This window comes from Lentinus tigrinus, assembly GCF_003813185.1.
Source record: "Lentinus tigrinus ALCF2SS1-7 unplaced genomic scaffold L226scaffold_33, whole genome shotgun sequence".
Taxonomy (NCBI): domain Eukaryota; kingdom Fungi; phylum Basidiomycota; class Agaricomycetes; order Polyporales; family Polyporaceae; genus Lentinus; species Lentinus tigrinus.
The window spans coordinates 124,310-150,498 of NW_027137942.1; the positions used below are offsets into that span (position 1 = coordinate 124,310).

A 26,189-nucleotide genomic window follows, 5' to 3' on the forward strand; every position below is an offset into this window, starting at 1 on the left:
TAGTCAGAAACGACCCTCTTAAATGTCGCGGTCACGTGGGGACGGTAATTCGAACTCCGAAACTCCACAAAGCGCGAGGACGCGCCGCGCGCGTCGAGCCCAGAGCTCGCTATCTTCCCCTTCGTCCTCCTCGTTCGCCCCATCGACCACCTCCACCACCGTTACCAGCAACTACGATGCTCGACGAGGACACCACCGATTACACATTCATCTATCTCCACTCCGACCATCCCGTCTATGGTTTGGTCAAAAATCCCAGGAAGTTAATCAGCGAGAAGTATATGGATTCCTTCCTCAACTACGCGCGCAAACAGCACTCTGCCATCGCGTCCGACTCTACATTCATCTTGTACAGGGTGAGTATATATACCAGGCTCTTCGCCCGTTCCGACCTTCATTGCACTTTGCGCTGATCACCGATTACTAGCCGTCCGGCTTACTCAAAAGTCCCCTCAAGACAATCGCTGAACGCACTCGGGAGTGGCTTAAGGAGCATCATGAGGACGACTCGGAAAGCGTTCGGATAACTCTCAATGCGGAGGCCATCAGTACCATTTTGCCTCAGGATCGCGACCGCAATTGCCTCGATATCATTATTGCGACGCTGGAAAGTAGGTGCTTGATACTCATGCGCAGTGATACCGGACAATCTAACCGATGTGCAAAGTCATCGAAAGCCTTGACCAAGTGGACGAATTTTGGCGCACCTATGGCGTGGCCATCAGGGGTACGTCTCTCACGTTCAAACTATCGCAATTGCGACAGTGATAGTATTCTCAGACCGTGAGGCTGGCGCACGAATCGCCAACAAGGCCCTACCCTTGCCGTCAGCGGGTATCGACTCGAGTACGGCCTTATAGTCTTTGTTCCAGGAAAGTGGTCACTTTTTCCACGCAGCGAGGCCCGCCGGCAACCATGGTCCTCCTGTGGCATTATTCGATTCAACTCTCGGCTTGCTCGCTTTCCGCCTCTCTCATCTTGACGAAAACCTTCCTGAGCTCCGTCCGGACCATGACGAATGCAAGCTGGCACACGAGTTCGTCCATCAATTGCTTGACACCTACGACAGCGAAGATCTGCGACTAAGGGCCATCGAGCCGTTTGTAAAGATGCTTGGTCCTGATGTCGGGTACAAGAAGACCATCAACGGCATCTACCTTGACGTTGTATACGGCGCCGCAACCGACCTTCCCTACGGCATGGTGGAATTGAAGAACGAGTTCGGTCTTCGTGTAGATGGGTCGATCCAGGCTCGACTGTCGTACACGAAAATCGTGCTGCAAGACAAGCAAGAGGTTAGCTCATGGCGTCGTGATCGCTTGCAACCGCTTCTGATATGTATGGTTGCAGACCAAACGAATTTTGAAAGCGTCCAATTGCCCGGCGGTTGTGATTGGTATTATGGGCGAATTCGTCGAGATAGGTGCCGCTGTCTACATCGACGGCACATACAGCGATTTCCTCTTTTCCGAGAGGATGCGCCTTGGTTATCACAAAAACGCCACCGTCCTCCGCATCGCTCGCGCATTCAAGGCCGTGAAGCTCGCGCTCGCCGACCTCCGAGACTTCTACCAGGAATTGTGGGTGCGCCCGCCCCCGACACCGGCCGTACGACACCTCTTCCCCTTGCCGATTGCGGAGCCTTCCTGGCAGGGTCATATGCCATCTATCACGTTCACCCACCGAATGTCACATTCGGGCAGGCTCTTTGTCATCGCCAGCACAAATGAAGAGAGGAGTTCAGGTATATATGTCGGCAACATGCTCATGGCGAACCCTTCCACGTCCTCTTCCAGTGCGGCCGAGAAGAGCATCGAAGTCGTCGTCAAGTTCACGTCGGAATACAACGACCATGCGCATCGCCTCCTCGTCTCTGCCGGCTTCGCCCCTACGCTGCACGCGTGCGTCCCCGTGTGCGGGAACGTCAAGATGGTCGTGATGGACCGCGTCCACGGGGAGATGGTCTGGTGCGTCAAGCAGAGGGGCGCCTCCCGCGCACCGTCTACGAAGACGTGCGGAGCGCGATTGAGCTGCTGCATGGCGAAGACGTGGTCTTTGGCGGCCTCCGCCTTCCTAACGTCATGTGTGTTCTCGACGAACGCGCGCCTGCCAGTGGGGAGGAACCCAGGGTGGGCGGCATGCTGGTGGACTTCGACTGGGCGGGCAAGGCGGATGAGGCGCGTTACCCGGTCATCATGAATACCAGCCTGTCTGAATGGGCCGACGTGAGAGTTGCTCGGGGCGGGATCAAGCACGATCTGCACTTGCTCAGGAAAATTGAGGCCCTGTGCGGTTCTGCTTCGACGTGACTGCCACTTCTCCATGCAGCATTGGAGTGAGACCTCGATTCATCAGTCTTTGGCACTTTCTTTACCTTCGGAACTCGGCTTTATCCTGTTTGATGTCTGACGCCTGTACTTTCACCGTGTAGATCCCGTTTGATACGAACGCAATGTCCACTCCGTCAGAATAGCATTATCCAACCCATTGACGAACTATTTGCTGGTATGCTCATGATGCTACTGTGAGACTGACAACAGGCTTGCTTTTGTGGACAACCGGTGTGAGCATGATTGAAGCTGTCTGGACCGCAAAGCATTCCCGCCCAGCCGCCGTCGCGGGCCATTAATCTTGCGAATGCTGCTCGTCTCGCCAAGTTCTCGCTACGTAGCGGCCCTTTATGTAACGAAACTTTCGGTGCCTGCATAACGCCCCAGCAGCAGCACTCTTCACGAAATACATCATGATATTTCACCCAAAGACCAAACAAAAACCGTAGTGCTTACGACTAGGCGTACGTACGAACGATCGAGTAAACGAGAAGGTATACATTCACAGCAACAGAAGCGCACCGCGCACCGAGCGCCGAGCGACGGGGGGTGGGGGATGCATGTCGTGTCGTTTAGCCAGTAAAAGTCGTGCAACACCACCACACCGCTGGCCCCAGCCGCCCGAGGGTCCCGCTGGGGGACGAGGTATCCGGAAACCGTGGAGGAGAGGGAGAAAGAGAGACGAAAGCCCTGATGGATATGTATAAGGATACGTGCGGGATATCTGGAGGAGAGCAGAGAGCAGAGAGCGAGGACGGGAAGGCGCGGCGGGAGGCTCGCTCCCCGCGCCGGAGACCATAGACCATGGATATAAGAGAGCGAGCCGCCGTCAACGGCGCCCGCTTGAGGGACCACGAGCAGCTCCGAGGGCCGAGGCGCAGCTCAGAACATGTCCGCGTGCTGGTGCGCGCGGCCAAAGTTGCGCGCCTTGTGCGCCCGGCGCGCGGAGCCCGACACGCCCTTGGAGAACACGGTGAGCGCATCGGGCCCGCCGCACACGGCGGTGCTGTCGCCCGAGCAGGCCATGCTGCACTTGTCCTGCGCGAGGGTCGCCCCGCCCCCATTGACGAACGCGCTGCCGCAGTAGCACTCGCGCGCGTACTCGAGGCCGGCCATGGGGTGCCCGAGGGCGGCGCAGTGCGCCACGCACGTGGCGATGGTCATGTTGTTGCTCGTGAAGGCGTCGACGTTGAGCGTGCGGCCGCTGACGTTGTCCTTGCGGCAGCCGAGCGCTGTCCAGCCCGAGGGGAGGCCCGCCGTCGAGTTGGAGGGGAGCGAGATCGCGACGTTGGTCGTCTTGAACGCGTTGAGGGCCCAGTTGTCGCCGCAGGTGGCCGTCTTGTCGCCGGCGCAGGCCATGTTGCAGGTCGAGGCCGTGAGGGTCTTGCCCTGGCCGTTCGAGAGCGCGTCGCCACCTGCGGGTAGGAGTCACGATCAGACGCTACACAACATACACCATGACAACCGGTAGCACTCACAGTAGCACTCGCGGCCGTACTCGACACCGGCCATGGAGTAGCCCTTGGAGGCGCAGGTCGATACACACGACGCAACAGTCATCTGGTCGTTGGCGAAGCTGTAACCAGTGAGCGCACGCGCAGCATTGTCCGACACGCAGCCTGCGCTGACCCATCCAGCAGGGACGACAACCGAGGAGCTGCTGGCCGCGGGGGCGGAAGTGGTCGTGCCCGTCTTAGAGCTCGTCACGCTTGACGAGTGTGCAGTAGTGGTGGCGACTGCAGACGACGAGTGAAGAACGACCGAAGATGAGGAGTGGAGAACGACCGACGAGGACGAGCGTGCGAGGGCGATTGACGATGAGGAGACAGGAACGACCGAAGAAACGGTGTTAGCAGTGCTCGACGGCTTAGCGGTGGTAGAGTGTACAGACGCCGATGAGGACGCCACAGCGCCCGAGGCAGTCAAGAGCGTAAGCCTCGCGGGACCACCGCAAATCTCGTTCTCTGCGCATACAATGAGCACAGCGATACAGGTGCGAAGAAATCGGATCTGGGAGAACTCACCATTGCCTGCGCAGTGGTTGGTGCAGAGGTTCCAGGTGATGGTGCTCTGGGATGCGCCGTTGCGGACCTGGTTGTCGCAGTAGCACTCATCGCTGAACTCGATGCCGGCGAGCTTGAAGCCCTTTGAGGCACAGAAGTTTGCGCAAACAGCACGCGTCATGTTCGGGCTCGTCGTGGACGCGCCAGTAAGCGCACGGCCAGACGTGCCCTCAGCAATACAACCGATCTCGCTCCAGCCGCTGGGAAGGGGGACCTGGGCAGCGACGAGCTCAGGCGTACCAGCGTTGGGGTTGGAGCACGCGGGCTTGCTACCAGTGCCGTCCCAGATGGGGTTGCAGCCAGGGAGTTGGGTGATCGGCTCGGCAGTGTTGTCGCCGATGTTCTCGTCGACGAGCTCGGTCTCGAGGACACACGCGTCAGCAGAGGCCTGATCGAAGACCGCCGCGAGGGCGGGGCAGTCCATGACGTTACCAGCGGCGGCCGTGCAGGTATCGATGGCGGTCTGAAGGAGATCGATGTCCCAGCCGTTCTGGAAGTCGCCGTGGTGCCCGTAACCCGTGGTGTCTCCGTTGGCGAGGACCCAGGTGCCGGGGCCCCAGTAGCTGTACTGGTCGACGGAGACGAACATCTCGTAGAAGAGCGAGACGAGGTGGACGGGGTGCGAGTCGGGGCAGTCACCACTGTTGTAGTTCTGGATCGGGTAGGCCATGTGCGACTTGTGGTCCGCAGAGTCGAGGTTGACGCCGTCCCAGCACGAAGGGAAGAACACCTGGGCGCGCATGCCGTTAGGGCAGTTGTGGTCGAAGAAGTTGGGACGCTCAGCCCAGTCGGGGTCGTTGTTGTGCGCGCCGCTGTAGTCTATAGGCCAGATCAATGGTAGCCCTGGGACCGAAGAAAGAATCACATACCGAGGCAGACGTAGCTCACCGCCTGGTCGGCGAAGCTGGAGGCGTTGTAGGTCTTCCGGTTGGTGTCACCGGCGACCATGCGCAGACCCTTGGGGAAGGCCTTGATGGGCTGGCCCTTCGGGCCGTCACGGACCAGGTAGTAGATGTTGAACCCAGTCTCTGTAGGCAGGTATGTGAGTACAAAGTAACGCCACGAGCAATTGGAATAATCAGCAGCCCCGATTTCGCAGTAACCGCGATGTAGGACCAGCAACAGAGTAGAGAGACCTATGACCAGGATACTCACGCATCGGAGTGAGCACACCAGTGTTCTGGTCGCGGTGGTACATTTGAGGCTGTAGCGAACAAGGTCAGCGCCACCGTTCAAAACCGAACCATATGATGCGAACATACCGCCCAGTAGTTGCTCTTGTCCGGCTGGACGGGGATGGTCGTGCACTTGCTCTGCATGAGATCATCAGCATCGTAGGTGTTCTTGAAGCGACTCGCTCCGACGATGGAGTGGACGTGGGTACCGATCTAGGTCGCAATGTGCTCGTTTTAGCGCTTCCCAATTCGAAAGTGTGCGAGAGAATGATCGCCCGCTTACCCCGCCGGGACTGACGATCGAGTCGAGACGGGTCGTGGCAATGGGCCTGCTGCCACCGAAGATCCAGTGCTCCGCGTTCGCGACCGCGGCGAGGGCGGCGAGGGAGAGGAGTTTGGAGAACATGGTGTAAGGTGTAAAGACCGTTACGGGGGGAATGAACGTGTGAGGTCGCCCTCAGGCAGCGAGCAGGGAAACGAGACGAGAAGGGGAAAGGGGAGGGAGAAGCAGCCTAGCACGGAAGCGTCTGCAGCAGACCGGGAACCGTGAAGGGAGGGTTTGTGAAGCCTGGAGCAACGGCGGCGAGGACTTTATATCGGCGGAGACGCTCGATGGATCTCTCGCACACGCTCCTTCCTCGATCCGGCGGTACGGCAAAACGCGCCTGTCCGGATATGGCAGGCCCTGTGGATGGCAACCTCCCTCGGCCTCGCGGATCCCGTCACGATCTCATTTCTCCCCGTGAGCAGCTGCCTCCTGCTACCAGCAGGCAAGCTGCCCCGGTGCGTGCGCGGGCCACAGCTGGGACGGTGGACTTGTACGGCAGCACTAGTACCTGTGCTATTCTTGCACCGGTGGACAATGGGCGGCGCAGAGCAATTTGCTCGAAGCCAGCGCTGCACTTGATTGGCCGAGGCAATAGAGTTTCCTTCGAGGCTTGCTGTCGACCCTTTCGTGCGATTGTTCCTCGTGCGTCGGTTCCCGTTCGCAGGCGGGCGGCTCGCGAGGGATGTCACTGTTGGCCGAACATACTTGCTTGCATCATGCATAGCAACCAGCCTCGAGAGCCTCCATGGCCTCGAAGCGCCCAGGCACCTATACTGTAATGAGTCAAATCAAATCGCATCAAGCCTCCGATAATTGAGCCTCGCACCTCTTCAGGCACGGTCAGCATCGTGATTGCGATGATGGTTGCTGTGCCGTCCACCTCTTGGACGAGCACTTTCTGCGCGATCGCAGGCGAGGTTACTTGTTCGCCGCCTGCGGTCACAGTTCACCTGGGTGGCCAGTCGAGCTTCGAGATAAGGAAGGATAACGACTCCCTGCGTGACCGGAGCTGCTTCATATGAACACGACATCTTCGAATCACCGGTTCGCAGAACGTGCATGCAAAACACAGAAGAGCCCCGGCGTTGCAGATCCTTTCCGCCGTCCGGAAGAAGCCGGAGGAGACTCTTCGCCCAGACACCTTCCGGAATACCTGGGACTTGAACATATATGCCGGTAGCGGGCAGCTCGTACAAGACGCGTCCATCCCAGAGTCCAGACAAAATCAAATGGCGGCGAGATGGATGAAAAAGAAGTGCAAGATGCAAACGCGACGCGGTGGGAATCGACGTCAGGCACTGTGCGTAACGCTCACCTCTGTTTGTTCCGACCGTGCCGTCCACCACGAGGTGCTTGCTGACGGGACTAAACAGCGATCGACCAGATGCGTCCGCGTTTCTCTCCGCGGGTAAGGGAGGTTCCTATGTCAACGCGCATATAGTCAACGTCAGCTGGGGCATACAAGGCGAGCAAGCGAGCTTACACAGAGAGCTGCTCTGCGGGGGAAAGATATCTCCGTGGATCGCGATAATCACCCTGGAGCTCTTGATTTTGTTCGTCGATGCTCATGGGTTCGTACGATGCCGCAGCAGACATGATGGTAGCGGAAAAGGTTGTACTATTCCCAACAAGCGCTCAAGTGTGTGTACGTTGTATGTACTAGTAGCACCTTGACTTTACCAAGTCGGTGTTTACTTGCAGCTCGCAACCCTCTTTCGTGAGCTGTGGGCCACTCCTCGAGGGCCAGCACACAGACGATCCGGACAAGTGAAAGCGACAGAAGCCGGAACAAGAACAACTCGAAGCGTCGGACTGTAGCCGCCAAGTTCAAACCTAATCCTCGCGCGCGCGGGACAACCCTTCGCGATCGGAACCCTGCAATCTGAACTTTGCGGACATGTTCAACGGCGGAAGCAGCGCGGCATGATGCATGACCAGGCACCGTCGTTGTCAAGGCGGGCAGCGTCACCGTGTCCGACTCGTCCGAGTCGCTGAAGCCTGAGGCAGAACCTCTATCATAATCCATATGTCCGCGGTCGAGACTCGGGACTCGACGGACATGACAGCCAGCGTTGCGCTCTGCGTATATAACCCCGGACATCTGGAATTCCAGTACTGAGTACTGAATATTGAATGCTGAGAACTGACGGAGCGAAGGGGGCATATAACTGAACCACGAAGCGGCGCGATGGTGCCTAGCACTCATAGAGCGGCAAACCACCTACCCCTGCACTTTCCGCGCCAGGAGTCGCGCGGACATTCACCAACAGCGCCGTCGGCGGCGAAGGGGACATCATGTTCGCATCGTACGCCGCCGTTAGAACGCGATCATGTACAAGGAGGTCGACTTCGACTTCGACTTCATACCATACTGCCCAAATTCTACTCGCCCCTCCCCCATCGAATATTGGGGCCGCCACACCACGAGGGCGCCCAGCGCAGCAAGGCGATAAGCACATCCAGCAAGGTCGTTTCCCCCGCCCGGCGAGTCTGCGCGCTCGGATGTCAAGTCCATTGTCAAGTCTCAGGCCGTGCCCTTCGCGAGCGCCTCCTGCGTGGTCGTCTTCCCCTCGACGATGGCGCTGACCGAGCGCAGGGCGTGGCTGAAGTCCTCGAAGAGGATGTGCGGGATGCCCTCGCGGGTGCAGAACGCGGCGAGGTCGTTGTCCCCGCCCTGCTTCTGCTTCACGTACAGCACGTCTGCGTGGCGCGCCGCCGACATGTCTGCGTGCCGGTGGGCGATCTGTCAGTCGCGGGGAAGCAGGTGGGGTGGTGTGGGTGGACGCGCTTACCGGAGACGCCGTCCCCGAAGAAGAATATTGTCGGCGGGTGCTCGAGCTCGCGGTAGTGGAGGATCGCTTGGCTCTTGTCGTGCCCGAATCCGCTGCGGCACGCGAACGAGGGGGCAGGTGTCAGCGAGAGATAGCGTGCCGGGATTGGGATGAGGGAAACACGCACCTGGTGGGGTGCCGGTACTTGATCGACCACGTCCCGTCCGCGTGGATGTCGACGTGGTTGGAGACGATCTCAATGTCCTTCGAGTCCTCCTCCCCGATGAGGTTCGAGAGCACCGCGCGGATGATTGGCTCCATCCCACTGGCATGTATGCGTGTCAGCACACCGACCCCGACTCCGAGATACGAGGTAAGGGCGGGACGTACCTGGAGATGATGACGATGGGGATATCATGCTCTTTGCAGTACTGGTAAAAGTCCTTGAAGCCAGGATCAAGTTTGATGTCTGTCGGACAGGAAGGGAGTCAGGTCGGTTCCTTCCTTCGCAAGTCGATGAGGGCACGGAAGTGTTTCGTATGCACGGATGCGAGAGGTTGGGTTCCTGTCACTCACTCTTCTTGAGCTCCTCCTTGCAAAACTCGAACGAATGCCCGTTCCCAGACACACTGTCGAGCATCTCGTGGAATGCATCCCTGAAAACACGCGTGATCGGTATGAGACGCGTCTAGAGGAAGGGAGGGTACGCACCTGAATGTGACCTTTCCGGATAGGATGTCGAGGTTGCCCTGTCGCCGTTTCTCGGGGCCAAACCCAAGCTCGTCGGTCATGTCTAGATCGCCTCGTCAGAAACTACCTCAGCTCTTCGACGTCGCGATGGATACACACAATCATTGGAATCCCGCGTCGTAATCGTCCCGTCCCTGGTCGAAGCGGTCAGCGAGACGCGTACGGGAAGAGCGCGATGGTTGTGCGATCGGTTGCAGATCGAGGCGACAATTCAAGGGAAAGAAAGGACCGCACTCTCGAGTGACACTCACCAGTCTGAAAGAACGACAAACTTCTTATCCTTGTGGACCGGGGGGTATGGCAGCGTGCTCTCGGGAGCTGGCTCTGCGTTGCTTGGAGTCGCCATCGTGTCGTCTATGGTCACTGGACTTGGGTCTTCTACTGGAGCCGGTGATTACTCAGGATAAGGAGTGTTTGTATATCGAAGCAGTCTAGGAGGGAGATGCTCGTTGTAAAGCGACCGGTGGGGCTGCATAGTGCACACGCTGTGGGGTGTCCGTGCCGCACAGAATTGCCGTGAGGTCATCGAGTGGGATCTTATCGTGCACGGGAAGATCTAATCTTATCTATCTTCGACGGGCGGCCACAAGTTTCAAGATCTGAGTTCAAGGGCTGTTCCAAGTCCACCACCGGTGCGACATGCATGCTGCAACCATGCTGTTCCCAACAGCTGTGAGAAGCTCCGGACTCGTGCCATGTACACGGACTATCGAAAGCTAGACGCGATACTCGTACTTGACCCTCCAAATCTCACTCGTCTGGAATTGAGCAAGTCATACGTACGTGTTCTCTTCAACGACGACTATGGCCATGGATTCATTGGCCGCCCCGAGGATTGTCGCAGCACTGCCGCAGCCAACTTGGTTTCGACGGACTTATGGGAGCGCATTATCGACCTCGTCGGTACTGGAAGCGGCACAGATCCCATCGCTTACTACCCGACAATCCTCGCAGCTGCCTCCCTTGTAGAGTACTCTCTGGCTTCCTCGGTCGCAGTACAACCTCTATCGCACGGTTTCCCTTACCGAAGATCGGGACTCAGCCGAATCTACTGCCTCGCACGCACACTAAGCGTGAGAGATGGTCTCGACTTCCTAGTCAACGAGCTCCGCCTTCATCCTGCGCACTTTGGACGCTGTCTGTCGCAGAAGAAGCAATGCGCCGCGATGGTACCTGGTCTTCGGATCTAGTCTCTGTGCGTAGCGCGCAGCCTCTTGTACGTCCTAACATCCTCAGTGTGCGAGGCACCAGAGTAACACTCGTCCTGCACAGATGGGGAGCTTACATCCCGTGGTCAGTACCACACCAAAGCTCGTGATTTGTATCATGTTGACACGCTTGCATAGCAGAACATGAGAAGCATGTTCACTCTGTGAAGGTCTAAATGGGAAGACGTCGCAGTGGGCTCACGTTCATGATATATGTACTGCGCAGATGATACAACACTCGTGCTTCTTCTCTCTTCTCTTCTACAGCGGGCTCGCATACTTGACCGGCCAGTTCTCAAAGCCAAGATCAACACCCCAAGGCGGCTGGATCAACCTATCCAAACAGTCAGGGTCATATCACGTCCACACACCGTGGCACTCACCGCAGTTGCTTGCCCGCCGCCGCGACGCCATCGAGCTTCTCGATATCATCCGGGGTGAGCTTCTTCGCGGCCGCAAGCGCGCCCTCAAGGTTCGCCTTGATGCGCGCGGGCGTGACGGACTTGGGGAGGGTCACGATGTCCTTCGCGACGAGGTAGCCCAGCAACACGTCCGAGACCTGCAGCCCTCGGTCCTTTGCGATCGCCGCCGCGGTCTCGTCCTGGAGCAGAGGCGAGTTGGACGAGCCGAGCGGGGAGTACGCCTGCGGGACGATGCCCTTGGACTTGAGGTATGCGATGAACTTGTGCTGCGGGTTGTACAGGTGCAGCTCGCACTGGTCGACGGCAGGGACGATCTCGGCGTAGGGCAGGATCTCTTGCTCGAGGACGCGCTCGGAAAAGTTGGAGACGCCGATGGAGCGCACTTTGCCCTTCTTGACCATGGCTTCCATCTGCTTCCAGGTCTCGCGGAGCGGCCAGTCGCGGATAACGTCACGGTGGCCGTTGGGGAGTGTCGGGAAAGAGGGGTGGTTGCCCTTCGGGTTGAGGGCGATGGGCCAGTGGACGAGGTATACTATGAGGGTGGTGTGAGCACAGGATTTACGAGTCGAGAACGCGTCATAATACTTGTTTGCACGAGCTGCTGCCAGAACGGGACAACCGACAGCGCGTGCAGTATTCATGAACAGATCCATGCGACACTCACAGTCGAGGTAGTCAAGACCAAGGTTGGCAAGACTCTCATCGAGGGCTGATTCGACGTCGTTAATCCTCGTTGCCCAGATTTTGCTCGTCACCTAGACAGGCTTTTCAGCAAAGCATTCAACGGGGCGAATGCAAAAACGCACGAAGATCTCGGAACGAGGTACGCCAGACCTCCGGATGCCCTCTCCGACTTCCTTCTCGTTGCCGTAACCCCTGGAAGACACAAGTCCGAGTGAGCATCTTGGAAGGGATAAGCACAACACAGTGCGCACCATGCACAGTCGATGTGACGGTATCCACACTCTTTGAGGGCATATTCGACTGCAGCGGTGACCTCCTCGGGCTTGGACTGCCATGTTCCTGTGAGATCAAAGGCCCGATCAGCGTCGATTAGACGTAGGATGGCGAGAAACACACCAAGGCCGATGATGGGGATGTCGTATCCGCTGTTTAGCTTCAAGGTAGGGGTGGCCATGGTGGTATCGCACAAAGAAAGTAAGAAGAATGGCGATATCGAAGGGCAGCTACCCCGCACTTATAGGGCCCGTTTGCGGAACGGCGGACCGGTTCCCGGACCGTGGACGTCCTCATCATGAGGCTGGTGGTTGGCGTAAAAGCTTTGACCACTATGTACATCCACAACCGATTGCGAGGAAGATAACGCGAGATAAGTCGAAACCTAGACAAGTTGCACGACGGTGCTGCTAGCTGAACGGACTCGGAGGAGTCACAGTGTTGGCTGTGACGGACGCGTAGGTCACATTCGCAGTGACGGTAGGCTCCGTCGTCGTCAGTCCTCTTCAAGTTCTTCTTCCTCCTGCTCCTGCTCTCAGAGCCTCCACCGGCGACTTGGGCTACATCTGCTTGCCTCCTGTCTCGCCAATCAAAGTCTCCTCCAACTGCACCATGCACGTCGTACCTGTCCTCCAACGCCGAGCGATCGCGCGCGGTCTCACACGTGATGGTCAACGCCTTGCTCCGTTCCGGGCGTCGCTTATCCCAGTATTGTCAGTCGTCCCATCTCCTCTTCCTGACTAGCACCCTGGTGTCGACAGTACTGCCATCATGAGCAACGCTCGTATCTCTTCGTATCTTCTGACAGCACCTCGAACACGTCGACCTACGCTCTGTACCAAGTTGCGAAGATGCTACTACGACTACTCGTATGGGTATCGTGAACCGCGTACATTTACTCTGCCTGATTGTGAGTGTTTCGCAGTTTGGGTTTTGGTGGTGTTGGGAGGAGTCGGGAGACGCGTCTGTGGACGGATTCCCGAGCGTGATGGATGAGCCTACCAAACGAGTGCCAGAAGAGACGTCTCCTATAGTCTCAAATCGCCAGAGAGATCCAGACACTCAAGTAGGTCTCGGGGAGGCTACTTATAGTGTAAACATCTACATGCTGTCGTCTGCGGCCAATACCCTGGCAGGTGCTACATGGCGAAAGCGTGTATGGAGTGGCCTAGCATGCACAGCTCATTGTGTCACGCTTTGCATATACCATTGGCGTTGGTTTTGAAGCGTGGATGACAGTCTCCAGGCCGTGTTTATATTCAGCCTTCCCAAGACCTACTTGAGAATAGACTCTCTATTCGCCAGAGAGATGCAGACACGGACCGCAGCCTGTCAAGCGCTCGCCAGCGCTCTCTGCGACATGACTCCTCTCGACGTCTTAACTCCTGCGTACAGTCCTTTGAGACGGTAGTCGAAGTAGCGGCACAGGTAGGCAGGCTGAACCCATTCCGGGCGGTAGGTGGTCGATTAGGATTAGTGGCGCAGGATTAGCCTGTCAATCGACTATAGCCCAAAATGCATCTCGTATGTACTCTCATGAGAGAAAGGTGTCTGGGCAGACAGAGGCAACTCTACCCATTCCTGACGTGGCGACCGTGATGTCAGAAGATACACCAGGGTAGCCTGGACTCTCGGGATCGCTTCCGCCTTGTGTTGCAGGACACTGTTAACGCAGGACATCTTCACAGATACCTCTACACAACTTGAGAACCGCACCGTCAATGCCCCGCTGCTTCGATATGTCGACTCCCTCCGCACTCATGGCCATCGGGCTTCCAGGATCGACCCCCTCGACCTCCTGCAGCGCGAAGAAGTCGCCGCACTGAACCCCGAGCGCTATGGTCTAGTTGACCCATCCCAGACCTACGACATCAACGGCATCATCTGGACCAGGCCTGTCGGAGAGGACTCTGGGCCCGAGTATTGGCCGCTCGAGAAGATCACCCGTCATCTGCGCGACGTTTACGTTGGGCGCATCGCGTACGAGTATATGCACTCGCCCTCCAAGACCGAGCGCCTCTGGTTCTCGCACCTGCTCGAGTCGGAGGAGGCGGAGGCGAGGAAGGTCGACGACGAGCAGCGGAAGCGCATACATGAACTGCTGGCCAAGTCGGAGGTGTTTGATCAGTTTCTGCAGCTCAAGTTCCCGAACTTGAAGCGCTATGGATTGGAAGGCGGCGAGTCGATGCTGCCTGCTTTAGACGCGCTCTTTTCGTCTTCTGCCCAAGGTCAGTTGTCATGTACCCTTCGTCGTCGTTTTCGCTAACATTTCAGTGACGCAGCTGGGGTCGAGCACATCATCATCGGCATGCCCCATCGTGGCCGCCTCAACCTCCTCACCGGCATGCTCGAGTTCCCGCCATCAGCCCTGTTCCACAAGATCAAAGGCGGATCCGAACTCCCAGAGGGGTACGGCGCCGCCGCAGGAGACGTGATCAGTCACCTCAGTGAGTCTCGCATCCTCAGCCACGCACAGTATACTCATCCGCACACTAGCTGGATCGCCAAGTCTGCAGTACAGCGGCGCTTCCAAGCCTGTGAAGGTCTCGCTGCTGCCGAACCCCTCGCACCTCGAAGCGGTCAACCCGGTTGCGCTGGGAAAGACGCGGGCGAAGCAGTTTGCGCTGCTGAAGACGCTCCAGCGTGCCGGCGAGACGGGTTGCCGGCCCGGCGACCGCGTAATGTGTGTTCAGCTGCACGGAGATGCGAGCTTCACGGGGCAGGGCATCGTCATGGAGGGTCTTGGGCTGAGTGCGTTCCTGCCCTGCGACATCTGGTATTGCTGTGTTTGACGGGTTGTTCGTAGGCAACCTGCCGCACTATACGGTCGGTGGGAGTGTACATCTCGTGGTGAAGTAAGTGGACCAACTCGTCTCCCTGAAATATGTTTCATTAACATCGTACACCAGTAATAGGTATGAGATCAGGGACGTTGATGTGAGCGTGTTTGTTGAGATGACGGTCCATCAGCATTGGGTACACGACGCCGGCATCCAGCGCGAGGTCGTCTCTGTACTGCTCTGACGTTGCAAAGATGATCAATGCGCCCGTCCTTCATGTCAACGGCGACTATCCAGAAGGTCTTGTCGCTCATGTGTTCCTAACCCACTTACTCATCCTTGCGTCTGCAGACGTCCAACGCGCCGTCGAAGTCGCATTCAAGTACCGCAACTACTTCCGGAAGGACATCATCGTGGACTTGATTGTCTACCGCCGATGGTCAGCACGTTCTGTGCCCAAGCACGCCACCGTCGAAGCTGACCGCCACACGTCACAGGGGACACAATGAACTCGACGAGCCAGCGTTCACGCAGCCGCTCATGTATGAGAAGATTCGCTCGCGCCGCTCAGTGCCCGCGCTATACGAAGAACGCCTCATTGTGCGTTCTTTTTCCTCCTTACGACCGCCCACTATACTCACCGAGCTGCGCAGGACGAGAACGTCCTGACCAAGGACGCCGCCGAGGCGGTCCGTGCAGGGCATAAGGAGTTCCTTGCGGCAGAGCTCGCCGCGGTGCCTGCACACACACCGGGCAGCCACAGCTCGGTTCTTCAGGGCCAGTGGGCGGGCCTCACTTCGCCTGCGAACAGGGCGGCGGTGCGGGATCCCGAGACTGGGGTCGAGAAGGCCACGCTGCAGACGGTTGGAAGGGCGAGCGTGGCCGTCCCAGAGGGCTTTGAGATCCATCCGCGGCTGCAGCGGCACGTCAAGCACCGCCTGCAGGCGATGGACAGCGGGCAGGGGTTGGACTGGGCGACGGCGGAGGTAAAGCATGGATGGCGATGACGTCGCATGGGACTGCGTGCCTGACTGAACTCGAGGACTGACGTACGCGTTTCTCGTGCAGGCCCTGGCGTTTGGCTCGATCATGCTGGAAGGATGCGACGTGCGGATTTCGGGGCAGGATGTTGGGCGCGGAACGTTCAGTCAGAGGTACGTCGGCTTGCGTCAAAGCAAAGTCAAAATCAAATCGCACTCCAATTGGACGGGGCTCAATAGTGTGGACGTGCGACAGGCATGCAATGCTCGTGGACCAGAAGACGGAGGGGGTTGTCGTCCCTCTAAACCTTGCCCTAGATTGCACGGGCCGACTCGAGCTGGCCAACAGCTCGCTGAGCGAGATGGCCGTTCTTGGGGTATGTCAGAACGGGGTACTTGCTTTACGGGAAACAGAACCTGATATGACGCAAGTTTGAATACGGAGTCAGCTGGGAGAAGCCCGATATGCTACCGATATGGGAAGCACAGGTCTGTCGGTACCTTACTCTTGTGTTGACACGAAGGTTCCCTGACATTGCTCTCTCTACACTCCGCAGTTTGGAGATTTTTTCAATGGCGCGCAGGTAGGTCGCGGAGTGTTCATCTGTTGTAGGCTTGCGGTGAAGCCCGTGCCCTGACAGGTCATCATCGACACGTTCATCTCTTCGGGAGAGAGTGAGTAGCCTGACACCGTTTTGACGTTCGAGCTGACGCATGTTCCAGCGAAATGGCTGAAGCAGAGCGGGATCGTGTTGTTGCTGCCACATGGGTATGTCCTTTTGTCGTTCTCGAAGACTGTGTGAGTGAAACCCTGCCGGCAGCCTTGATGGCGCTGGCCCTGAACATTCATCGTCCCGGATTGAACGCATGCTTCAGGTGAGATCATCTCCTGTTCTGTTGGAAACGTTCTCAAGGTATGTGCCCTAGCTTACGAACGACCCGTACACCTTCCACGATGGGCCCGATGCGGCCAACATAAACATGCACGTCACGTTCCCTACGACACCGGCGCAATACTTCCACCTCCTCCGGAGGCAAGTGAAGCGCAACTTCCGCAAGCCACTGATTGTCGCGGGGCCTAAGGGTCTCCTCCGTCTTCCGGTGGGTCACACGCCACACGTTCGAGCGGCGGATCTTCAAGAATACTGAAAATTGTCGCAGGCTGCGGCGTCCACGTTGGACGAACTCAGCACCGGACACAAGTTCCAGCCAGTCCTCGATGATCCAGCCATTACCGACCCCGAAAGCGTCTCCCGCGTTGTTCTGCTGTCAGGCAAACTCTACTACGACCTTGCCAAAGAACGGCAGAAGCGCGGGCTGGACGGCAAGGTTGCGTTCGTCCGCGTGGAGGAGCTGAGCCCCTTTCCATTCCGCCCACTCCTCGACGTCATGTCGGGCTACGCGAAGGCGGGTGACGTTGTCTGGCTGCAGGAGGAACCCCGCAACCAGGGTGCGTGGACTCACGTCGAGCCGCGATTGAATGCGGTGATGGAACGCCTCGAGCGGCCGCGGGTGGTGGCCTTTAAGGGGCGCAGGGAGGACGCGGTACCTGCTCCTGGAATTGCGTCACTGTACGCCGCTCAGCAGAAGGCTGTCGTCGAAGCGGCGTTCGAGGGCCTGTGAACCGAACCGGCGGAGGTCGCCTGCTCTGTGTGGTCGCTGCTGGCTCGGGACAACTATGCTGTAACCTAATAAGCAGTACGTCATTGCATGAAACTTTGGAGCTTGCAATTATGGATTGCGGACCTGGTGACGGAGATGGGCTGACGCTGAGAAGTCGAGGTGCGTGGGTTCCACGATGCTCATTTTTGCTGATAGCATATCCGCCGCGGCAAACCGCGGAGGAGGCAGCACCATGTCCTTGATGTCTGGATGGACCATGGCCTTGCGCGGACAGACATGGCGTATACCACTCGTACGATGGTTCGCTGCGTAAGGTTGAAGGTTCTCACTACCTCGTTCATCTGTGATACTGAATACATGTTTAGGTTGTCTAGAAATGCGGTTCTACCGCCGTAGAGACATTGACGGTCGTCGAGCTCGTGCAAATGGACTTTCAGGAAATCTGGTTCGACAATTCATCTAGTGACGTAGGTGAGCGATATGATATCTTGCTTGCTCCTTGCTTGCAGATCGTCTCCTAGTGCAGGCGAGAGGTAGAACGACAAATATGTCCGAGGGTACGAAATTTTACGTGCACTTCTGACGAAACAGCTTCTCATGAATGACATCTCTTCCAGGTTGCACATGGCTCGCCCATCTAGTTCCTCCGACGGCCACCCGACCTGCACTACGTCGTTGGCCGTAAGTGCCATTCAACTAGTCCTTTCAGGATCATGATATGCTCATGTCGAACTTTGTTTTATGTTCACGGGCTAGCTGGCGTTCATGAGTCCCGATAGATGTCGTCCAGGTATAAAAGCTCTCCTCACGTCGACTGTAGTCCTGCAGGTTCCACCTCCGATTCGACTAGCCCCTCCTCAGAAAGCAGTCCCAATGGCCTTCGAAGCTATTTCCAAGCTCGTCTTGCTCGCTACTCTCCTCTGCGCCGCCAACGCTCAGTACTGGATCTTCGGCGGTACTCGGCCCATCGTGACTACTCGCCTCGACCCAGTCATCAGCCCGGACGCCGTAAGCATCCTACTATACTATCCATGTCACAGTGCGAGCTGACTCCTCTCGGATACGCCGCATGCATAGATTGGAAGTCATGTCCACTCCGTCGTGGGTGCCAGTCGGTTCAAGGACGTCTACGATCCGGCCGATCTCGTGCAGAGCAACTGCACCACCATCCCCGTCCAGCCCGATAAAAGCAACTATTGGGCGGTACGTCACGGTTGGCCCGTTGTCTCCCGCCGAACGTGCCTGACTGATTGTCGTCTGCCGATATAGCCACAACTCTATCACCAGGACCAGCAAACCGGCGAGCTCACCCCCATTCGTACGTGTCCTTACTCTCCATGTTCTCAGCCAGGCCTGCTGTATAGTCGCGCTTGATTCGGCGGCTATCTAAGATTGGCTGATCCCAGCGACAGCGTGAGATGTTCAGTGGATCCAAAGGCCCGTACTGTGGTGGGGCAGTGGTTAGTGCGCTGCATATGCAGCAGATCCCACGATGCTACGCTTAGCCTCTGTTTACGCTCTTCGTCTCATGAGCTGAGGCCCATGTACGTTGACACTATCTATACAGCGACCACATTCAACATCTACTACCTACAGCGGAACGGACCGACGGACCAACCAATCAAAGCCTTTCCCGAGGGCCTGCGCGTAAGTCCATTCCAAAGGTATATGGTGGTATCTTGTCTTACTCACCAACGTTCCAATGACTGTAGATGGTAGCTGGAGACACCAACAGGCGGTCATACAATGCCTCGAGCCATGCCGATCAAGCTATCACCTTTGTCTGCCAGGGTGAGTGAACGTCGGATACCTCGTCCCACACATGCAATAGCTCATGACCTATCTAGACTTCAGCGGAGCTCACAACAACGACCCGGACTGGGCCGAGCGTCCTAACTTCTTCGACCACAACTGTCCCGATGGGATGCGGGCGCAGGTTTTCTTCCCGTCTTGCTGGGATGGGGTGAACCTCGACTCGGCAGACCACAAGTCCCACATGTCCTACCCCATCCAGAACTTCAATGGGGGTGACTGTCCCGACACCCACCCCGTTCAGCTCATTTCCCTCTTCTACGAAATGATGGTCACGGTCGACAAGTTCGACTACTGGGGCCCTGGTACTTGGGTTCTCGCGAACGGCGACACCACGGGTTACGGACATCACGGCGACTTCCAGAATGGCTGGGACGTCGACCTCCTGCAGCAGGCCATCGATCAGTGTGCGAATGTCGTCGCCAACGTCCAGGACTGTCCCCCTCTCGCTGCCAATTTCAACCAGGCATCCGCCGACGCATGCGTCCTCGAGACCGATATCGTCAATGAAGACACTGGTTTCTCGTCCCCCATCAGGGTCCTTCCCGGGTGTAACCCGCTCTGGAACGGCACTGGCCCGCGGCCCACCTGCACAGGGCTGTCTACCCCCTCTCTCGTCCCCGCTCAGACCGCTCTTCCCCTGGGTTGGTCGGAGGTCGGATGCATCGCGGAGGGCACGAATGGGCGTGCGTTGACGGGAGCGTCGACGACAAGCCCTACGATGACTCGTGCAGCATGCGCAAGCTTCTGCGCGTCGAAGGGCTTTTCGTTAGCCGGCGTCGAGTTCTCCGACGAGTGCTACTGCGACAACCAGATGAGGAACGGCGCCACAAACGGCACGGTGACGTGGAACGAGTGCACCAACTTCTGCGCAGGAAACTGTGAGTATTTGGAGTTTATCATGATCGCTTGCTCTGACCATCCATTTCCTCCCAGCTAACGAGATCTGCGGCGGCCCTATGAGGCTGACCCTCCTTGTGACCAATTAGTGCGACTGGATATGGTTGTCGCTATCTACTCTACTATGCTCTCGTACCCCTGATGTGCAAGTGATACAGATCTGGATACCAATGCTTCCGTCTCTTGCCTGGAATATATGCATCTGTTCATTCCTCCACGCAGACGAGGCCCTTCATCGATGGACTGTTGCAGACGACCATGAGCGATTCTAAGTATGCGAAAACTCTCCGGATTCGTAGATCGATCATCATACTATGGCCTGCCAGCAGCCTATTCTTGTCGTTTTCGTTGAGAGGTTATTCAGGCTGTACTTTCCCCTAGCCCGCAATCTGTGGTAGTCTACAGTAATGTCTCCCGGGCCAGCAAAACGGTATCCTCCGGGCCTCTCCGAATGAGGTCACGTGGCTGTCGCATATGCGAGGGATGGGCAACCCGACTTAGACTGTTACTTAGTTTTCTTTCTTCAAGCACAATTGTTGTGTTCACGTCCTGAGCATGGCAAACAATGCAGCCCCAAATGTTGTCGATAGTCCACAGCTTGAGACGGCGTTCATTGAGTACCTGCGCAGGCTCGACATGGAAGGTATGTTCGTTCCCATGATTGCGACAGATTGATCTCTTCGACCCATTGTTTTCAATCGCAGAGCGGCGGTTCCGCGAAGCGGAGTGCAAGCTCGCGCTCGTAGCAGCCGAAGGCCTCGAGCGCGAAAAGAAGTATAGGAGGGCGGGGGACAAATTCGCAGAGGCGTTTGCTCATCTTCTGGAGACGGACCTCAAAGTGCCCATCGACGCTACGAACGAGGGTGGCGTGCGATGCGCCGTGTACCTCAAGTTCACGATGGACGAATGTCTCACGGCAATGACGTGCGCGAACGGCGTGTCGCGCTGCTTGTTCGAGAGGGGGAAGTATGTTGAGGTTGGTAACCATCCCGGGTCGGTGATTGTTGGTATTGGTCGGATGTGCGTGGCTGATTCGGCATAGGCTCTAGACTGGTGCATGGAGGTCGACGTGTTGCATAAAAATGCTCGGTTTGGTGCAGCACCTCAATTCGGTGCGAAGATCTCTCCTTCGTTTGCTTTCATGCGATGGCTGAATTTGCCTCATAGATTGGGATCCGTACTTACCATCTCCGCCAGTGCTGGAGTTCCATCGCCAACGGCTCCTGGGCCTCCTCACCGCTTCGGACGTCTTCCTGAAGCTCGGAAACACGGGCGCAGCGGCGTACTGTCGCAATCTTGGCAACGACCTGATCAGGAAGCTTCCATCGCATAGCGATCAGCATGTACTGCGCCAGGAGGTGCTCCCTCTCTCGACGTTCCATACGACCACGGAGACGCGCCACCCTGATCCTGCAACTTATCGGAGCGCGTTGGTGACGGAGCCTGCGCTGCAGGTGCGTGGTGCGTGGCAGAAGCTCAAGATCCAAGTCTCGTCGAAGATCGCGTCTCGCATGGCACATGCGTGCTTCATATATAAGAGTAAGTACCCTCGTTCATCCTCATGCTTGGTCTCTGTGCTCATAGAGCGATCCTCCAGGTCGACTCTATGTCTGCGGCGGGCAGCGCAGCGGCACGTTCGACGTCTACCGGGACCTCTGGTGTCTCGACCTGATCAAGCTAAACGGGTGGCGCGAGCTCCCCTCCTACAAGACACCCTTCCTCAACAGCCAGATGGTCGTGCACGCGGGCAAGGCGTACCTCTTCCGCGGGCACGCGACAGTCGATTACTTCGACCTCGAGCGCGAGCGCTGGGGGCGCATCCAGACGCACTTCCTCACCGCACGCGGCGGGCGTGCGGAGTGGCCGTGGGGCTCGCTCGTGTACGACTACGTCACGCACGTCGTCGACGGGAAGATGTACGTGTTCGGGGGCAAGTGCAAGCGCGACGTCGGGAGCGATATGTTCGCGGTGCTGGATATCGAACGGAAGACGTGGACGCGGATAACGGGTGCGATGGACGACGAGCAGATGGTCCCGACGCACGAGTGGCCGGGCCCGAGGAAGAACCTGGCGTCGTGGGTCGATGGGAAGCAGGAGAAGATATATGTCATGTATGGGATGGCGGACCGGCAGGCGGCGGAGTTGAAGGGCCAGAATTTTGCGTCGTCGGACGGGTTCGTATATGATGATTGCTGGTCGTGGAATATCGCGAAGAAGGAATGGCGGCGAGAACGCGTCGCGGGTAATATTCCATGCCCTCGTGCCGAGATGTCGGTCTGCTACGTGAGTCCACTATCCACTTGCCCGGCTATCAGCTTCATACTCACTTTGCTGCGCACGATACACAGAACCCACAAATTAACTCGACGATCATGTTCGGCGGCTACAATCCTGCGCTGCCGTTCTTTGCCGAGTCGACCTCGGGGGTATGCTATGGCTTCCACTACTTTTCCGATACCTTCATCCTCGACCACTCCTCTGCGGCTCCTCGTTGGCGCCAGGTTATCACGCCGAGCTTCCCGACATACCGCGCACAAGGTCAGCTTCTGACGGACCCCGCGACGGGGAAGATGTACCTCTTCGGCGGATACACGAACACCGATTGGGTCCCCGCGGGCAAGTCCGAGGTGACGCGGAGCTATGGGGACATCTGGCAGCTCGTCGTCGACGTCCCGGGCGGGCTGTTCGAGAGCGTCGACTGGGAGGACGAGAAACGGACGGCGCAGCTGGGGCCGTGGCAGGTGTGCTATGTGTGCAATGCGGTAGGGATATATAAGAAGTGTGGAGGTGCGTTATATTCCTGTGTCGTCGCTCGTGCCCCAGCGGTCCGATGAATGCGAGGTGCGGTGCGGTCGCTGACGTGCGGTGTTCTTTAGGCTCCTGCGGCGGACGGGTCTTCTATTGCACGCCTACCTGCCAGCGGGAGGGTTGGTCGGAACACAAGGAGAAGCATGGCTGCAGCCGGTGAGGCTGTTATGTCCTATCGATAAGCGAGCATCAGCCGGCAATGAGGGTACTCTTGTCACCAGCGGAACTCCGCTACATATCTTGGAATCCGCTAGAGATGGAACAATCGAGTGTATGATAGTGAGTTTAGCCTGGCTGCTGCAGGGATGAAACTTTGGTTTCACCTGATTGTGAATTTTTCGCAAGGCTATATCCTTAGCTCCATTTATCTGCACTCCGAGGACGCGCGTTATCTGCTCGAACTCCATGGTATGATCTCAAAGACGACTTACGTCGTCGGCCACGGCTGAATCGTGGGTGTTTCTGCACTGGTACATTCGCAACCTGGGCGATCGGCTGACAAGCTACTTACATTTTAAATCCGTGGCGTCCGGAGGCAGGACGAAACGTCACGTTTCTGACAGTGTATAGCCTTTCCGAGAAGCGATGCGTTAGCCTCCGGGAACCATATGGACACAGTTGGGGCGCCATATCGTACTAGGAGTTGTAGCGGCAGGCTATCAATGAGTATCGGAACCTGCGGCAAAACGATGCTGTACTCCTGGGAGCCTGACATGGTCATGATCCTTCCACGGGAAAAGTGCCGGGCAATGCATGAGCAGGGAGGCGCGGGACCGAGACATGAGGCACTGCTCCAGCGTGGAGGCAGCTGGCATTCACCTCGAGCCCCGCCCCAGCTCCGAGTAACTACCGGGAGTATTTGTAGCACTCAAAACTCACATTTTACCCCAGATCGACAACGCAGTATTGTGGGGATGGTTGAGTTACAGTAGCGAAGTTGATCGCATCGAACGACTCCGACTGCCATATTGGTACGTGGCTGTGTGCACTGCCTCTATTGTCCCGGTGACGATGACCGCGTGGGTCTCATCCGTCTCGCTCCAAATCCATGTCACTATAAAACTGCCTTCTCTTGCTGCTTCCTAACGCCCGCCCCTTACTTCTTCGCGCCTTCATATCATATCAAGACTATATTCAATGTTCGTCCCCGGAATATCAAGCAGGGAAACCAAGCAACTCGGCCGTCGCAGAGGAGGTGGAGGTGGAGGGAAGGGAGGCGGAGGCGGAGGAAAGAGCGGAAGCTCTGGTTCATCAGGAAGGTCAGGCAGTTCTGGTAGCTCTGGAGGCACGAAGGGCTCAGGCAGCAGTGGCAGCTCGGGATCCAGCTCAGGATCCAGCGGCAGTGTGGGCAGTCGTGGGTCCTCCGTTCCCGTCTCCGGATCAACCGTCGGAAGGTCGTCAGCCGTCTCATACGGCTCAGGAACCACCAAGGTCGTCACCATCCCGCAAGGACAGCCCTTCTCGGGGAGGACGTCAGGAGGCGCTACCCGTGGCTCTATCTACGGCAACCAGTGAGTACTCTCAGTGAGCTCCATGAACTTTAGCGAGCGTTGACCTCGCTTCGCGCAGACAATATGGCAGCGGCTACCCTGGGGTGAATGGTCTCGGCACGACTGGTCGTAACTTCCCGTTCGTATTCTGGCCACTCGTATGGGGCGGCGGCCTGGGTTACGGTGCAGCGTACCTGCACAATACCAACGAGGTGAGCACCGTGTGTTCCTTCGTTCTTTCGCCTCGACAACTGAGAGCCTGCGCGGCAGTATGGAGAGCCAAACAACTCAAGTCGCCCAGGCGGTCCGATGACCCAAGCCGCCTTCTCCTCCAACACGACCAACTCCACTTTCCACGTTGTGGCCGACAACAGCACCGTCGTCGCGCTCATCGCATCCATCTCCTCCAATTGCTCCTTTGCGTCCAATTCGTCCAAGACCCCATCCACGTTCAATGGCGCGGCCACCGACCCTCTGCCCGAACAGGCGGTACAGTACTACCGCGCAAGCAGTGTCGTGCTCACACTCGATGGATACAATGACACCGCGGCGTTGACGGGAGACGCGAACGCCACGGCCCCGCCGCTACCCTCGAACGTCGACCAGAACCTCCTCAACTGCCTGAATGCGACGATTGGCGAGGCCGTCCCGCTCATTGAAGACTCTGCGATGAGGTTGTCCGCGCCGAGTCTGGGCGCCGTCGGACTGGTGTATGTCCTGTGGTGTCTCTCATCGTTCTTCTGATTCCCTGCTATCTTTAACATCGCCAATGCGCTACCTGCACCCTGTACATTGCGTTGCATCTGTGTACCCTAGTATATGTAGTCTCTGCTACTGTTACTGCTGCTGTCGATGATACCCCGTCCTCGTTGAGTCCGCGGATCTGGAATGCTTACGATATAGTCGTGCCCATGTTCATGCTTAGTGTAGCTTATACATGCTATTCACCCCGAGCCGTCTGCGCGTTGCTAGTCGGGCGGCGACGTCCTGAGGTGAGCGATCTCTTCTGAGCGTCAGAAACGCGTATGCTCATATCTCACCCGCGGCATGAGGCACCACAGGTTTGACCGCCTTTTCCTCTAGCCATACTGCAGCGACCAGAGCAACATGACGCGCTCGGGCGAGCCTGAGACACAAGCGACATTCATAGTATCCCGCGCCCCGAACACTACGAGGCTGCTCCCAAGGCGCAGTTGCGTTGCTCATCGCGTCCATCAACGACAGCGCGGCGGTATGCTTAGCGTACATCCTGACCGACCAAGGTGCATTGGTACTGCCGCGCGAGCAGCCTCTTGCTCACCCTGGGACTTGGCGGGTTGGACAGAGTTTGAAAGGAAGCGAGTAATTTGGAGAGATAAGTGACGAATGTAAGCTGGATAAGTTTGGATTCAATGTCCGATTATACCCTTTACTATTCACGGAGTAAGTAGCGTGGTGCGTACATTGCCCTCGTCCTCGTACTTCAACAGTCATCACCCACATTTCATTATAGTCCCATATTCTATCAAGCTCGACAAGCCGAATCAAGATGACGGAGGATATGGACAATAACCCCGAGATTGAAGCTGGAACGGGCGCAATGATGGGACGCAGGTACGCAGACAAATCCTCTGAGATGTTTATGTTGCGCTGACGACGTCGTCAGCCGCTCTGAAGAGACTTCTCTTGGGCGGTGCCATCCAGGGGTAGATTGGAAATTGATGCGTCGATGACCCTTCGAACGCAGATGGACTCCTTGAAGGATCGCAGACTCAAGAACGACGCGCGACCTGTCCATCACATCCCAACCGAG

The 26,189-nt window shown here is 57.4% G+C and overlaps 9 protein-coding genes across 9 annotated transcripts; 5 read left to right on the plus strand and 4 right to left on the minus strand.

Annotated features, from left to right (window-relative positions):
• Positions 1 to 176: 176 nt before the first annotated feature.
• L226DRAFT_525636 (uncharacterized protein) lies at positions 177 to 2,309 on the plus strand (the record flags this gene model as incomplete). The annotated part of the gene is made up of 6 exons (XM_067678981.1): positions 177 to 356; positions 428 to 611; positions 678 to 727; positions 873 to 1,295; positions 1,351 to 1,967; positions 2,114 to 2,309. The coding sequence occupies 6 exons, from the start codon at positions 177 to 179 to the stop codon at positions 2,307 to 2,309; spliced, it is 1,650 nt and encodes a 549-aa protein (XP_067531482.1).
• A 903-nt stretch (positions 2,310 to 3,212) lies between these two features.
• Positions 3,213 to 5,974, minus strand: L226DRAFT_574364 (WSC-domain-containing protein; the record flags this gene model as incomplete). Its single annotated transcript, XM_067685025.1, has 7 exons — positions 3,213 to 3,745; positions 3,809 to 4,294; positions 4,355 to 5,212; positions 5,263 to 5,421; positions 5,549 to 5,597; positions 5,656 to 5,781; positions 5,852 to 5,974. The coding sequence occupies 7 exons, from the start codon at positions 5,972 to 5,974 to the stop codon at positions 3,213 to 3,215; spliced, it is 2,334 nt and encodes a 777-aa protein (XP_067531483.1).
• Positions 5,975 to 6,077: 103 nt separating this feature from the next.
• L226DRAFT_217368 (uncharacterized protein) lies at positions 6,078 to 6,795 on the minus strand. The gene is made up of 2 exons (XM_067672966.1): positions 6,723 to 6,795; positions 6,078 to 6,664 (listed from the first exon to the last, which is right to left on the minus strand). The coding sequence occupies exon 2, from the start codon at positions 6,616 to 6,618 to the stop codon at positions 6,160 to 6,162; it is 459 nt and encodes a 152-aa protein (XP_067531484.1). The 5' UTR covers positions 6,619 to 6,664; positions 6,723 to 6,795; the 3' UTR covers positions 6,078 to 6,159.
• Positions 6,796 to 7,933: 1,138 nt separating this feature from the next.
• Positions 7,934 to 9,915, minus strand: L226DRAFT_217390 (uncharacterized protein). Its single transcript, XM_067672968.1, has 8 exons — positions 9,669 to 9,915; positions 9,517 to 9,551; positions 9,379 to 9,460; positions 9,244 to 9,323; positions 9,058 to 9,136; positions 8,855 to 8,992; positions 8,689 to 8,780; positions 7,934 to 8,620 (listed from the first exon to the last, which is right to left on the minus strand). The coding sequence occupies exons 1-8, from the start codon at positions 9,761 to 9,763 to the stop codon at positions 8,421 to 8,423; spliced, it is 801 nt and encodes a 266-aa protein (XP_067531485.1). The 5' UTR covers positions 9,764 to 9,915; the 3' UTR covers positions 7,934 to 8,420.
• Positions 9,916 to 10,727: 812 nt separating this feature from the next.
• L226DRAFT_538511 (Aldo/keto reductase) lies at positions 10,728 to 12,210 on the minus strand. The gene is made up of 6 exons (XM_067681513.1): positions 12,128 to 12,210; positions 11,983 to 12,070; positions 11,854 to 11,923; positions 11,712 to 11,802; positions 11,009 to 11,579; positions 10,728 to 10,959 (listed from the first exon to the last, which is right to left on the minus strand). The coding sequence occupies exons 1-6, from the start codon at positions 12,183 to 12,185 to the stop codon at positions 10,887 to 10,889; spliced, it is 951 nt and encodes a 316-aa protein (XP_067531486.1). The 5' UTR covers positions 12,186 to 12,210; the 3' UTR covers positions 10,728 to 10,886.
• Positions 12,211 to 12,587: 377 nt separating this feature from the next.
• L226DRAFT_513886 (dehydrogenase E1 and transketolase domain-containing protein 1) lies at positions 12,588 to 17,387 on the plus strand (the record flags this gene model as incomplete). The annotated part of the gene is made up of 18 exons (XM_067678387.1): positions 12,588 to 12,914; positions 13,693 to 14,232; positions 14,287 to 14,451; positions 14,501 to 14,755; positions 14,811 to 14,859; positions 14,975 to 15,084; positions 15,136 to 15,223; positions 15,282 to 15,384; positions 15,438 to 15,770; positions 15,853 to 15,938; positions 16,021 to 16,141; positions 16,197 to 16,253; positions 16,322 to 16,348; positions 16,406 to 16,439; positions 16,488 to 16,533; positions 16,586 to 16,640; positions 16,692 to 16,865; positions 16,926 to 17,387. The coding sequence occupies exons 1-18, from the start codon at positions 12,776 to 12,778 to the stop codon at positions 17,385 to 17,387; spliced, it is 2,844 nt and encodes a 947-aa protein (XP_067531487.1). The 5' UTR covers positions 12,588 to 12,775.
• An 873-nt stretch (positions 17,388 to 18,260) lies between these two features.
• Positions 18,261 to 20,188, plus strand: L226DRAFT_513891 (WSC-domain-containing protein; the record flags this gene model as incomplete). Its single annotated transcript, XM_067678388.1, has 7 exons — positions 18,261 to 18,395; positions 18,465 to 18,590; positions 18,657 to 18,705; positions 18,955 to 19,034; positions 19,100 to 19,178; positions 19,235 to 20,080; positions 20,136 to 20,188. 7 exons carry the CDS (start codon positions 18,261 to 18,263, stop codon positions 20,186 to 20,188), a joined length of 1,368 nt encoding a protein of 455 aa, XP_067531488.1.
• A 437-nt stretch (positions 20,189 to 20,625) lies between these two features.
• Positions 20,626 to 23,233, plus strand: L226DRAFT_513892 (galactose oxidase). Its single transcript, XM_067678389.1, has 7 exons — positions 20,626 to 20,742; positions 20,804 to 21,075; positions 21,142 to 21,211; positions 21,267 to 21,638; positions 21,697 to 22,382; positions 22,448 to 22,886; positions 22,976 to 23,233. Exons 1-7 carry the CDS (start codon positions 20,655 to 20,657, stop codon positions 23,065 to 23,067), a joined length of 2,019 nt encoding a protein of 672 aa, XP_067531489.1. The 5' UTR covers positions 20,626 to 20,654; the 3' UTR covers positions 23,068 to 23,233.
• Positions 23,234 to 24,040: 807 nt separating this feature from the next.
• Positions 24,041 to 25,350, plus strand: L226DRAFT_538518 (uncharacterized protein). The gene is made up of 4 exons (XM_067681514.1): positions 24,041 to 24,166; positions 24,221 to 24,418; positions 24,477 to 24,609; positions 24,668 to 25,350. Exons 1-4 carry the CDS (start codon positions 24,045 to 24,047, stop codon positions 25,139 to 25,141), a joined length of 927 nt encoding a protein of 308 aa, XP_067531490.1. The 5' UTR covers positions 24,041 to 24,044; the 3' UTR covers positions 25,142 to 25,350.
• Positions 25,351 to 26,189: the final 839 nt, after the last annotated feature.

Coding starts and splice junctions, on each gene's coding strand:
- L226DRAFT_513892 (XM_067678389.1), top strand. CDS start 20,655: ATGGCAAACAATGCAGCCCCAAATGTTGTCGATAGTCCACAGCTTGAG. Junction 20,743..20,803: donor GCGCAGGCTCGACATGGAAG/GTATGTTCGTTC, acceptor TTTCAATCGCAG/AGCGGCGGTTCCGCGAAGCG. Junction 22,383..22,447: donor CCGAGATGTCGGTCTGCTAC/GTGAGTCCACTA, acceptor CACGATACACAG/AACCCACAAATTAACTCGAC.
- L226DRAFT_538511 (XM_067681513.1), bottom strand. CDS start 12,185: ATGGCCACCCCTACCTTGAAGCTAAACAGCGGATACGACATCCCCATC. Junction 11,924..11,982: donor CGTCACATCGACTGTGCATG/GTGCGCACTGTG, acceptor TGTGTCTTCCAG/GGGTTACGGCAACGAGAAGG. Junction 10,960..11,008: donor GCGGCGGGCAAGCAACTGCG/GTGAGTGCCACG, acceptor CTGTTTGGATAG/GTTGATCCAGCCGCCTTGGG.
- L226DRAFT_217390 (XM_067672968.1), bottom strand. CDS start 9,763: ATGGCGACTCCAAGCAACGCAGAGCCAGCTCCCGAGAGCACGCTGCCA. Junction 9,137..9,243: donor CAAGGAGGAGCTCAAGAAGA/GTGAGTGACAGG, acceptor CCTGTCCGACAG/ACATCAAACTTGATCCTGGC. Junction 8,621..8,688: donor CTTCGGGGACGGCGTCTCCG/GTAAGCGCGTCC, acceptor ACCGGCACGCAG/ACATGTCGGCGGCGCGCCAC.
- L226DRAFT_538518 (XM_067681514.1), top strand. CDS start 24,045: ATGTTCGTCCCCGGAATATCAAGCAGGGAAACCAAGCAACTCGGCCGT. Junction 24,419..24,476: donor GGCTCTATCTACGGCAACCA/GTGAGTACTCTC, acceptor CGCTTCGCGCAG/ACAATATGGCAGCGGCTACC. Junction 24,610..24,667: donor ACCTGCACAATACCAACGAG/GTGAGCACCGTG, acceptor CCTGCGCGGCAG/TATGGAGAGCCAAACAACTC.
- L226DRAFT_217368 (XM_067672966.1), bottom strand. CDS start 6,618: ATGCATGATGCAAGCAAGTATGTTCGGCCAACAGTGACATCCCTCGCG.